Source organism: Ascaphus truei, chromosome 4 (genome assembly GCF_040206685.1).
Source record: "Ascaphus truei isolate aAscTru1 chromosome 4, aAscTru1.hap1, whole genome shotgun sequence".
Lineage (NCBI taxonomy): Eukaryota > Metazoa > Chordata > Amphibia > Anura > Ascaphidae > Ascaphus > Ascaphus truei.
In genome coordinates, this window is record NC_134486.1 from 423,333,901 (window position 1) to 423,346,830 (window position 12,930).

Below are 12,930 nucleotides of genomic sequence, written 5' to 3' on the forward strand. Positions count from 1 at the left end.
TACACAGCACTTCTACAGTGTGCAGAACAGTTACACAGCACTTCTACAGTGTGCAGAACAGTAACACAGCACTTCTACAGTGCGCAGAATAGTGACACAGCACTTCTACAGTGCGCAGAACAGTTACACAGCACTTCTACAGTGCGCAGAACAGTGACACAGCACTTCTACAGTGCGCAGAACAGTTACACAGCACTTCTACAGTGCGCAGAACAGTTACACAGCACGTCTACAGTGTGCAGAACAGTGACACAGCACTTCTACAGTGCGCAGAACAGTTACACAGCACTTCTACAGTGCGCAGAACAGTTACACAGCACTTCCACAGTGCGCAGAACAGTTACACAGCACTTCTACAGTGCGCAGAACAGTTACACAGCAATTCTACAGTGTGCAGAACAGTTACACAGCACTTCTACAGTGTGCAGAACAGTTACACAGCACTTCTACAGTGTGCAGAACAGTGACACAGCACTTCTACAGTGCGCAGAACAGTTACACAGCACTTCTACAGTGTGCAGAACAGTTACACAGCACTTCTACAGTGTGCAGAACAGTTACACAGCACTTCTACAGTGTGCAGAACAGTTACACAGCACTTCTACAGTGTGCAGAACAGTGACACAGCACTTCTACAGTGCGCAGAACAGTTACACAGCACTTCTACAGTGCGCAGAACAGTTACACAGCACTTCTACAGTGCGCAGAACAGTTACACAGCACTTCTACAGTGTGCAGAACAGTGACACAGCACTTCTACAGTGCGCAGAACAGTGACACAGCACTTCTACAGTGTGCAGAACAGTTACACAGCACTTCTACAGTGCGCAGAAAGTTACACAGCACTTCTACAGTGTGCAGAACAGTTACACAGCACTTCTACAGTGTGAATAACCGTTACACAGCACTTCTACAGTGTGCAGAACCGTTACACAGCACTTCTACAGTGTGCAGAACAGTGACACAGCACTTCTACAGTGCGCAGAACAGTTACACAGCACTTCTACAGTGTGCAGAACAGTTACACAGCACTTCTACAGTGTGCAGAACAGTTACACAGCACTTCTACAGTGTGCAGAACAGTGACACAGCACTTCTACAGTGTGCAGAACAGTTACACAGCACTTCTACAGTGTGCAGAACAGTTACACAGCACTTCTACAGTGTGCAGAACAGTTACACAGCACTTCTACAGTGTGCAGAACAGTGACACAGCACTTCTACAGTGCGCAGAACAGTTACACAGCACTTCTACAGTGTGCAGAACAGTGACACAGCACTTCTACAGTGTGCAGAACAGTTACACAGCACTTCTACAGTGTGCAGAACAGTTATACAGCACTTCTACAGTGTGCAGAACAGTTACACAGCACTTCTACAGTGTGCAGAACAGTTACACAGCACTTCTACAGTGCGCAGAACAGTTACACAGCACTTCTACAGTGTGCAGAACAGTTACACAGCACTTCTACAGTGTGCAGAACAGTTACACAGCACTTCTACAGTGTGCAGAACAGTTACACAGCACTTCTACAGTGCGCAGAACAGTTACACAGCACTTCTACAGTGCGCAGAACAGTTACACAGCACTTCTACAGTGTGCAGAACAGTGACACAGCACTTCTACAGTGTGCAGAACAGTGACACAGCACTTCTACAGTGTGCAGAACAGTTACACAGCACTTCTACAGTGTGCAGAACAGTTACACAGCACTTCCACAGTGTGCAGAATAGTTACACAGCACTTCTACAGTGTGCAGAACAGTTACACAGCACTTCTACAGTGCGCAGAACAGTTACACAGCACTTCTACAGTGCGCAGAACAGTTACACAGCACTTCTACAGTGCGCAGAACAGTTACACAGCACTTCTACAGTGCGCAGAACAGTTACACAGCACTTCTACAGTGCGCAGAACAGTTACACAGCACTTCTACAGTGTGCAGAACAGTTACACAGCACTTCTACAGTGTGCAGAACAGTAACACAGCACTTCTACAGTGTGCAGAACCGTTACACAGCACTTCTACAGTGTGCAGAACAGTTACACAGCACTTCTACAGTGCGCAGAACAGTTACACAGCACTTCTACAGTGTGCAGAATAGTTACACAGCACTTCTACAGTGTGCAGAACAGTGACACAGCACTTCTACAGTGCGCAGAACAGTTACACAGCACTTCTACAGTGCGCAGAACAGTTACACAGCACTTCTACAGTGCGCAGAACAGTTACACAGCACTTCTACAGTGTACAGAACCGTTACACAGCGCTTCTACAGTGCGCAGAACAGTTACACAGCACTTCTACAGTGTGCAGAACAGTTACACAGCACTTCTACAGTGTACAGAACCGTTACACAGCGCTTCTACAGTGCGCAGAACAGTTACACAGCACTTCTACAGTGCGCAGAACAGTGACACAGCACTTCTACAGTGTGCAGAACAGTGACACAGCACTTCTACAGTGCGCAGAAGATAGTACTTCTATAGACATCACAATGTTAAGCCCTGATAGGTTTTGTTCTCTCACTCTCCCCTCCTCTCATCCTCCTCGCTCTCCCCTCCTCTCATCCTCCTCGCTCTCCTCTCCTCTCATCCTCCTCGCTCTCCCCTCCTCTCATCCACCTCGCTCTCCCTCCGCTCGATCCCCCTCCGCTCGATCCCCCTCCGCTCGATCCCCCTCCGCTCGATCCCCCTCCGCTCGCTCTCCCCCCTCCGCTCGCTCTCCCCCCTCCGCTCGCTCTCCCCCCTCCGCTCGCTCTCCCCCCTCCGCTCGCTCTCCCCCCTCCGCTCGCTCTCCCCCGCCGCTCGATCTCCCCCCGTGCTCGCTTCCCCCCGCGCTCGCTTCCCCCCCGCGCTCGCTTCCCCCCCCCCCGCGCTTGCTTCCCCCCCCGCGCTTGCTTTCCCCCCCCCGCGCTTGCTTTCCCCCCCCCGCGCTCACTTTCGCCCCCCGCGCTCTCTTTCCCTCCCCCGCGCTCGCTTTCCCTCCCCCGCGCTCGCTTTCCCTCCCCCGCGCTCGCTTTCCCTCCTGCCGCGCTCGCTTTCCTTCCCCCGCGCTCGCTTTCCCTCCCCCGCGCTCGCTTTCCTTCCCCCGCGCTCGCTTTCCCTCTCGCAGCGCTCGCTTTCCTTCCCCCGCGCTCGCTTCCCTCCCCCCGCGCTCGCTTTTCCTCCCCCGCGCTCGCTTTCCCTCCCCACTCGCTTCCCCCCCGCGCTTGCTTACCCGCGCTCGCTTTCCCTCCCCCCGCGCTCGCTTTCCCTCCCCCCGCGCTCGCTTTCCCTCCCCCCGCGCTCGCTTTCCTTCCCCCCGTGCTCGCTTTCCTTCCCCCCGCGCTCGCTTTCCTTCCCCCCGCGCTCGCTTTCCTTCCCCCCGCGCTCGCTTTCCCTCCCCCCGCGCTCGCTCCCCCCCCCCCGTGCTCGCTCCCCTCAATCTCTCCTCTGTGTCCCGCAGGGATCTGCCTCTCCTGGTGATTGCGACCACGTCTTGCCTCCGTGACATCCCGCTGGATGTGCAGACATGTTTCCTCCATGAGGTTTCCCTGGACCCCCCATCTGAAGATCAGCGCCGCTCCTTACTCAGTGCGCTCACCGATCCCCTCCCCCTCGGGAGGGACGTCCGCATCGCCCGACTTGCACGCATGACCGCGGTGAGATGCACGGACCTTGGTTACAGCTTTGCAATGCTCTGGCAAGGGGTTAATCATTGCTGTGTGTGCGGTGTATAATGCGCTCTCTCTCTCAGGGCTTTCTGCTGGGAGATCTCTGTGCTCTGCTGTCAGACGCTGGACGCGTTGCGTGTTCCCGAATCACAAGCTCCTGGTAAGTATCTTTCTTCTGGCGCCTGCCTCTCGCGTGGCTGGACCCTGCCTCTCGCGTGGCTGGCCCCTGCCTCTCGCGTGGCTGGCCCATGCACTCGCGTGGCTGGCCCCTGCCTCTCGCGTGGCTGGCCCCTGCCTCTCGCGTGGCTGGCCCCTGCCTCTCGCGTGGCTGGCCCCTGCCTCTCGCGTGGCTGGCCCCTGCCTCTCGCGTGGCTGGCCCCTGCCTCTCGCGTGGCTGGGTCCTGCCTCTCGCGTGGCTGGGTCCTGCCTCTCGCGTGGCTGGGTCCTGCCTCTCGCGTGGCTGGGTCCTGCCTCTCGCGTGGCTGGGTCCTGCCTCTCGCGTGGCTGGGTCCTGCCTCTCGCGTGGCTGGGTCCTGCCTCTCGCGTGGCTGGGTCCTGCCTCTCGCGTGGCTGGGTCCTGCCTCTCGCGTGGCTGGGTCCTGCCTCTCCCGCGCACAGCTTAGAGGTGAGGGTGAATATGAGAGAAACTGTCACATATATAAATGGTTAATATGTGCCGCTGAGGAGGGGGATATGAGAGAAACTGTCACATATATAAAGGGTTAATATGTGCAGCTTGGGGGGGGAATGGAGAGGGGGATATGAGACACTGTCACATATATAAAGGGTTAATATGTGCAGCTTAGAGGGGAAAAGGGACGGGATATGAGAGAAATGGTCACATATATAAAGGGTTAATATGTGCCGCTGAGGAGGGGGATATGAGAGAAACTGTCACATATATAAAGGGTTAATATGTGCAGCTTGGGGGGGGGATGGAGAGGGGGATATGAGACACTGTCACATATATAAAGGGTTAATATGTGCAGCTTAGAGGGGAAAAGGGACGGGATATGAGAGAAATGGTCACATATATAAAGGGTTAATATGTGCCGCTGAGGAGGGGGATATGAGAGAAACTGTCACATATATAAAGGGTTAATATGTGCAGGTTAGAGGGGAGAAGGGAGAGGGAGATATGATAGAAACTAATATATATATGGCTATGGCTATGGCTAAGCTATGGTGTAGTTAGCTATCCCTAAAGGGAATAGGTATTATTTTTGTGTTGTTTTGATTTAAAGGGACGGTGCACCTGTTAGCATTTGATTTAATCCCTGAAAATAAACCCCTGCATAGAAAATACGACGTTTCCTGCCGTTATCTGGGACTAAAAGATGCTGCAACATGGTGTGTACATCAAAATATATATATATATATATATATATATATATATATATATATATATATATATATATATATATACACCCCCCTGAGGAAGATCCCCCTGTGGGATCGAAACGTTGGAGTTATGTGCTGTATTTAATACATTTATTTTCATTCACCTGAGTGTTGTCTCCTTTTTGCTGCCATGCGGTTATGTATGTGTGTATATATATATATATATATATATTCAGTTCAAAAGTGACAAAAACCCTCCACATCAAAGCATATAGCAAATGGAAATATTCCTGTATGCTCATTTGCATGTCTTAGAGAGGTCTGCAACCCCGCCTTCCACCATTATCACCCAGCACACAGCACTTCCACTGCAGCAAGGGACTCTGGGAAATTACATGCCAATGAGCACACAGTGCCACCTTTTGCTTCAAAACAATTTAACATGGTCCCCTATAAGCTTAAACTTGCTGCATTTTACAGCTTTGAGCACAGCCTGGGATAAGATGCATAGCCAGCAAACCCACCCACAGACAGCCGTTTCCACTTTAATGTGTCTCCTCAGTGTGGGGTTGGTTATACTGGCTATGCAAAAATGAAGCAAGGATAGGTTTTAGAATACTTAGTTAAGTTATGGTGGGTAAAAAAAGTGACAAAAACCATGTTAATGGTTTTGAAGCAAAAGGTGGCACTGTACTCATTTGCATGTCATCTCCCAGAATCCCTTGCTGCAGTGGAAGTGCTGGGTGATAATGGTGAAAGGCGGGGTTGCAGACCTAAGACATGCAAATGAGCATACAGTAATATTTCCATTTAATATATATATATATATATATATATATATATATATATATATAAGCAGCCTACCCTAGCAAGAGCAGACACAAGACAGCACTCACAGATAAGTGAAAAAACCTGTATTCAGTAGTAAAAACAGCACAAACATGACCAACGTTTCGGTCCTCATGGGACCTTCCTCAGGGTGGTGCTTGACACCACTGGCCAGTAGATACCTTATACACCCCTAAACCCACACCCAATTAACTCAACCAGACTCGCTGATTGGTCGTGCAAGGAGTCCCATGACTTGTCCCAATGTCTCCGTCGTCGCGTATCTGACGTCATCAGATCAGCTGAATGCTCAATAACAACAAGTAATGCGCACGCAATTCAGGCCGACAGCCAGTCAACGCGTAGGCAAATAGCGTCCTCCGTTGCTACGGTGCCGCACTGGTGGTCGCCATGCCGCCGTGGAATACAGAAAGAGACTTCACAGCGCGAGTCAGTGCGCATGCGCGGCCACGTCACCATCAAGGAAAGCAGCACGGCGTCCCTCGTAGCTAAGAGACGTGTTGTGTTTCCCCCACGTCATGGCTATTCAAGTAGCAGAGATAGCATCTAGCTGCGCATCAAGGTAGGTCTGTCACAGACATCACTGCGGCGATCCAAACGAAGCAATGGGAGAGGCCTCCAAGGGCATGCTATAATATCAGCCAGTGGGAGAGGCCTCCAAGGGCGTGCTATAATATCAGCCAGTGGGAGAGGCCTCCAAGGGCATTCTATAATATCAGCCAGTGGGAGAGGCCTCCAAGGGCATGCTATAATATCAGCCAGTGGGAGAGGCCTCCAAGGGCATGCTATAATATCAGCCAGTGGGAGAGGCCTCCAAGGGCATGCTATAATATCAGCCAGTGGGAGAGGACTCCAAGGGCATGCTATAATATCAGCCAGTGGGAGAGGCCTCCAAGGGCATGCTATAATATCAGCCAGTGGGAGAGGACTCCAAGGGCATGCTATAATATCAGCCAGTGGGAGAGGCCTCCAAGGGCATGCTATAATATCAGCCAGTGGGAGAGGCCTCCAAGGGCATGCTATAATATCAGCCAGTGGGAGAGGCCTCCAAGGGCATGCTATAATATCAGCCAGTGGGAGAGGCCTCCAAGGGCATGCTATAATATCAGCCAGTGGGAGAGGCCTCCAAGGGCATGCTATAATATCAGCAAGTGGGAGAGGACTCCAAGGGCATGCTATAATATCAGCCAGTGGGAGAGGCCTCCAAGGGCATGCTATAATATCAGCCAGTGGGAGAGGCCTCCAAGGGCATGCTATAATATCAGCCAGTGGGAGAGGACTCCAAGGGCATGCTATAATATCAGCCAGTGGGAGAGGCCTCCAAGGGCATGCTATAATATCAGCCAGTGGGAGAGGCCTCCAAGGGCATGCTATAATATCAGCCAGTGGGAGAGGCCTCCAAGGGCATGCTATAATATCAGCCAGTGGGAGAGGCCTCCAAGGGCATGCTATAATATCAGCCAGTGGGAGAGGACTCCAAGGGCATGCTATAATATCAGCCAGTGGGAGAGGCCTCCAAGGGCATGCTATAATATCAGCCAGTGGGAGAGGCCTCCAAGGGCATGCTATAATATCAGCCAGTGGGAGAGGCCTCCAAGGGCATGCTATAATATCAGCCAGTGGGAGAGGCCTCCAAGGGCATGCTATAATATCAGCCAGTGGGAGAGGCCTCCAAGGGAATGCTATAATATCAGCCAGTGGGAGAGGCCTCCAAGGGCATGCTATAATATCAGCCAGTGGGAGAGGCCTCCAAGGGCATGCTATAATATCAGCCAGTGGGAGAGGCCTTCAAGGGCATGCTATAATATCAGCCAGTGGGAGAGGCCTCCAAGGGCATGCTATAATATCAGCCAGTGGGAGAGGCCTCCAAGGGCATTCTATAATATCAGCCAGTGGGAGAGGCCTCCAAGGGCATGCTATAATATCAGCCAGTGGGAGAGGCCTCCAAGGGCATGCTATAATATCAGCCAGTGGGAGAGGCCTCCAAGGGCATGCTATAATATCAGCCAGTGGGAGAGGCCTCCAAGGGCTTGCTATAATATCAGCCAGTGGGAGAGGCCTCCAAGGGCATGCTATAATATCAGCCAGTGGGTGAGGGGAGGGAAATAAAAGCAACATTTCTCATAGTAGCGGGTTAACTAGTTAATCCAGTAATATGTCAAAGGGCTACCAGGCATATAATGTAACCACAAGGAATGGCAGTAAAGGATGAAAGAGCAAAAATACTTATTTATCAATGGCATGTATTACAAATACACTAGACAGGGGGAAATGGAAACACATACATCCAAGCACAGCAGGGGAAGGGGGTGGAGGGGAGGGGGGGAGAGGTGGAGAGGGGGGGGGGGGAGAGGTGGAGAGGGGGGGGGAGGGAGAAGGGGGAAAACGGGTACAGGAAGACACAGGGAAACCAGTACAGTATATAGATAGAACAGTATCAAAGAAAGCACCCAAGTTTGAAATCCTCATTGAGTCCCCTCGGGGCCATGGTGTTAAACTCAAAAGGGAGCCTGGTTTCAGGCTGAAGCAGCAGCCTTCCCCTATCACCTCCCCGGGCAGATACACGAGCCTGGTTTCAGGCAGCAGCCTTCCCCTATCACCTCCCCGGGCAGATACATGAGCCTGGTTTCAGGCTGAAGCAGCAGCCTTCCCCTATCACCTCCCCGGGCAGATACATGAGCCTGGTTTCAGGCTGAAGCAGCAGCCTTCCCCTATCACCTCCCCGGGCAGATACATAAGCCTGGTTTCAGGCAGCAGCCTTCCCCCTATCACCTCCCCGGGCAGATACACGAGCCTGGTTTCAGGCTGAAGCAGCCTTCCCCTATCACCGCCCCGGGCAGATACATGAGCCTGGTTTCAGGCAGCAGCCTTCCCCCTATCACCTCCCCGGGCAGATACACAAGCCTGGTTTTAGGCAGCAGCCTTCCCCTATCACCTCCCCGGGCAGATACATGAGCCTGGTTTCAGGCTGAAGCAGCCTTCCCCTATCACCTCCCCGGGCAGATACACAAGCCTGGTTTCAGGCAGCAGCAGCCTTCCCCTATCACCTCCCCGGGCAGATACACGATCCTGGTTTCATGCTGAAGCAGCCTTCCCCTATCACCTCCCCGGGCAGATACACGAGCCTGGTTTCAGGCAGCAGCCTTCCCCTATCACCTCCCCGGGCAGATACACGAGCCTGGTTTCAGGCAGCAGCCTTCCCCTATCACCTCCCCGGGCAGATACACGAGCCTGGTTTCAGGCTGAAGCAGCAGCCTTCCCCTATCACCTCCCCGGGCAGATACACGAGCCTGGTTTCAGGCTGAAGCAGCAGCCTTCCCCTATCACCTCCCCGGGCAGATACACGAGCCTGGTTTCAGGCAGCAGCAGCCTTCCCCTATCACCTCCCCGGGCAGATACATGAGCCTGGTTTCAGGCTGAAGCAGCAGCCTTCCCCTATCACCTCCCCGGGCAGATACATGAGCCTGGTTTCAGGCTGAAGCAGCAGCCTTCCCCTATCACCTCCCCGGGCAGATACATAAGCCTGGTTTCAGGCAGCAGCCTTCCCCCTATCACCTCCCCGGGCAGATACACGAGCCTGGTTTCAGGCTGAAGCAGCCTTCCCCTATCACCGCCCCGGGCAGATACATGAGCCTGGTTTCAGGCAGCAGCCTTCCCCCTATCACCTCCCCGGGCAGATACACAAGCCTGGTTTCAGGCAGCAGCCTTCCCCTATCACCTCCCCGGGCAGATACATGAGCCTGGTTTCAGGCTGAAGCAGCCTTCCCCTGTCACCTCCCCGGGCAGATACACGAGCCTGGTTTCAGGCTGAAGCAGCAGCAGCCTTCCCCTATCACCTCCCCGGGCAGATACACGAGCCTGGTTTCAGGCAGCAGCCTTCCCCTATCACCGCCCCGGGCAGATACACGAGCCTGGTTTCAGGCAGCAGCCTTCCCCTATCACCGCCCCGGGCAGATACACGAGCCTGGTTTCAGGCAGCAGCCTTCCCCTATCACCTCCCCGGGCAGATACATGAGCCTGGTTTCAGGCAGCAGCAGCCTTCCCCTATCACCTCCCCGGGCAGATACACGAGCCTGGTTTCAGGCTGAAGCAGCAGCAGCCTTCCCCTATCACCTCCCCGGGCAGATACACGAGCCTGGTTTCAGGCAGCAGCCTTCCCCTATCACCTCCCCGGGCAGATACATGAGCCTGGTTTCAGGCAGCAGCAGCCTTCCCCTATCACCTCCCCGGGCAGATACACGAGCCTGGTTTCAGGCAGCAGCAGCCTTCCCCTATCACCTCCCCGGGCAGATACATGAGCCTGGTTTCAGGCAGCAGCAGCCTTCCCCTATCACCTCCCCGGGCAGATACACGAGCCTGGTTTCAGGCAGCAGCAGCCTTCCCCTATCACCTCCCCGGGCAGATACACGAGCCTGGTTTCAGGCAGCAGCAGCCTTCCCCTATCACCTCCCCGGGCAGATACACGAGCCTGGTTTCAGGCTGAAGCAGCAGCAGCCTTCCCCTATCACCTCCCCGGGCAGATACACGAGCCTGGTTTCAGGCAGCAGCCTTCCCCTATCACCGCCCCGGGCAGATACACGAGCCTGGTTTCAGGCAGCAGCCTTCCCCTATCACCTCCCCGGGCAGATACATGAGCCTGGTTTCAGGCAGCAGCAGCCTTCCCCTATCACCTCCCCGGGCAGATACATGAGCCTGGTTTCAGGCTGAAGCAGCAGCCTTCCCCTATCACCGCCCCGGGCAGATACATGAGCCTGGTTTCAGGCTGAAGCAGCAGCCTTCCCCTATCACCTCCCCGGGCAGATACACGAGCCTGGTTTCAGGCTGAAGCAGCAGCCTTCCCATATCACCTCCCCGGGCAGATACACGAGCCTGGTTTCAGGCTGAAGCAGCAGCCTTCCCATATCACCTCCCCGGGCAGATACACGAGCCTGGTTTCAGGCTGAAGCAGCAGCCTTCCCATATCACCTCCCCGGGCAGATACACGAGCCTGGTTTCAGGCTGAAGCAGCAGCCTTCCCCTATCACCTCCCCGGGCAGATACATGAGCCTGGTTTCAGGCAGCAGCAGCCTTCCCCTATCACCTCCCCGGGCAGATACACGAGCCTGGTTTCAGGCAGCAGCCTTCCCCTATCACCTCCCCGGGCAGATACACGAGCCTGGTTTCAGGCTGAAGCCTTCCCCTATCACCTCCCCGGGCAGATACATGAGCCTGGTTTCAGGCTGAAGCAGCAGCCTTCCCCTATCACCTCCCCGGGCAGATACACGAGCCTGGTTTCAGGCTGAAGCAGCAGCAGCCTTCCCCTATCACCTCCCCGGGCAGATACATGAGCCTGGTTTCAGGCTGAAGCAGCAGCCTTCCCCTATCACCTCCCCGGGCAGATACACGAGCCTGGTTTCAGGCTGAAGCAGCAGCCTTCCCCTATCACCTCCCCGGGCAGATACATGTGACGGGAGACGCGCTTAATAACACATTTATATTTCGTGGATCCTGATTGAGCAGAACAGGTTGAGCAAAATAAACTGAGATTTATTCCCTTGATAGGCAAACACACGACAACTGCAGAATACACTTAATAATTACACTTACAGGTATAGGAACAGGGGATAATGTCCAGAAAGGTGCAAAGCACCAGAAGATTGTCCTTTAAAATGTAGTCATTTTGCAAATTGCCAAGTAAATAGCCAGTCCAATCCTTCTGTGAAAGTGCAAAGTCTTTCCTGGTTCTTTGGGGTTCGTTCTGGAATCCCCAGGGCTAACGAAATCCTGAAGCAGGGCAAGTTTCCTTGTTGCGATGTTTTTAACCCCTTGCGTTCTGGAATCGTAGCCGCTGTACTTATGTCTTATCCGCTTGAAGAAATCAGGTAGCAACAACAACAACAACAACACAGGAATGAGGGTTACAGGCCTTTTTAAGGACAAGGACCTGTGAAGTGTTACATTGGCCTCATCCCATTGGCAAGGAATTATCTTCCTCCTATCAGAACCTGCCATGTCACATGGGCAAATCCTACAGCCAGCCCAGATAACTCTGAGCATGCTCAGTAAGCAGCTTGGTAGCACTGCTGAGTAAAAAGGGGCCACTCATTTCTGGGGACGCAATGTCTGGAGTTTGGTCCCAAGGTGTGAAATATCCAGGATGAGTAACAGGATCTGCTACTCAGAAACATCCTGATTAAGTGACACTTTAAGACTCTGGGGTCTTTCATCCCCCCCACCCGTCCCTAGACGCATCGGCATCTCCCAAGAGGGGGCTCATGTATGCATAACATTTGTTCCTTAAGGCAGCAGCCTTCCCCTATCACCTCCCCGGGCAGATACACGAGCCTGGTTTCAGGCTGAAGCAGAAAAAAATTGCATCCTGCCGGTACATTTTAAAACTGCAACAGAAAGGCACTTTATCAAAAATATATGTTTCCCTTATGACAAAGTTATATTTTTAATATGTGTGTGCTTGGGGTGTTACACTGAGGCTGCAAACCAAAAATCAGGCTACTGGCTCACTCCTTTCCTAAATTAGCAGTCTTAATGGAACGGCCCCTGTTATTCAGCACTGCAGGTAGGGACAAGCCTGCAAAAAGGGGACAACAATGCATAGAGGGGAAAATGGTACATGGGAACAGCATATAAAATTAACCCCTTCATCCCCAATACGAAATAGGGGTAACCAGCTGAGCACACTGCCTTTATTAATGCGCTGATTACCCCCATTTTCGCCACATCTCCCCCACTCAAAGCCCAAGGTTTGCCCTGGCCACCTTCTCTGGTGGTTGGGCTGACCGGAGGGTTTTTGAAGTCATTAGGTCTTGGGAATTGTCCTGCCGTGAGAGGCTATCAGCGTTCCCATGCTCACTGCCTTTCTTGTGCTGAATGGTGAAGTCACATTCTTGCAAGGCCAGGCTCCAGCGCAAGAGCTTGGCATTATCTCCCGACACTCTCTGCAACCAACTTAGGGGGTTATGGTCAGTGATCACAGTGAAGTGTCTGCCATAGAGATGCGGCTCAGGTAAACCACGGGATGCTCACTACCCCCGTCCCCCACCTGGCATCAGTCTGCACCAGAAACTTCTTGGAATAATCTGGAGC

At 53.3% G+C, this 12,930-nt stretch overlaps 1 protein-coding gene across 1 annotated transcript in view; it reads left to right on the top strand.

The window, feature by feature from the left end:
* The window catches only part of PEX6 (peroxisomal biogenesis factor 6), a 365,667-nt gene that overhangs the window by 187,635 nt on the left and 165,102 nt on the right, over nt 1-12,930 (top strand). The window contains exons 8-9 of the mRNA XM_075595120.1: nt 3,450-3,645; nt 3,741-3,817. Coding sequence (XP_075451235.1) covers nt 3,450-3,645; nt 3,741-3,817 — 273 coding nt within the window. The remainder of the gene's footprint in view (nt 1-3,449; nt 3,646-3,740; nt 3,818-12,930) is intronic.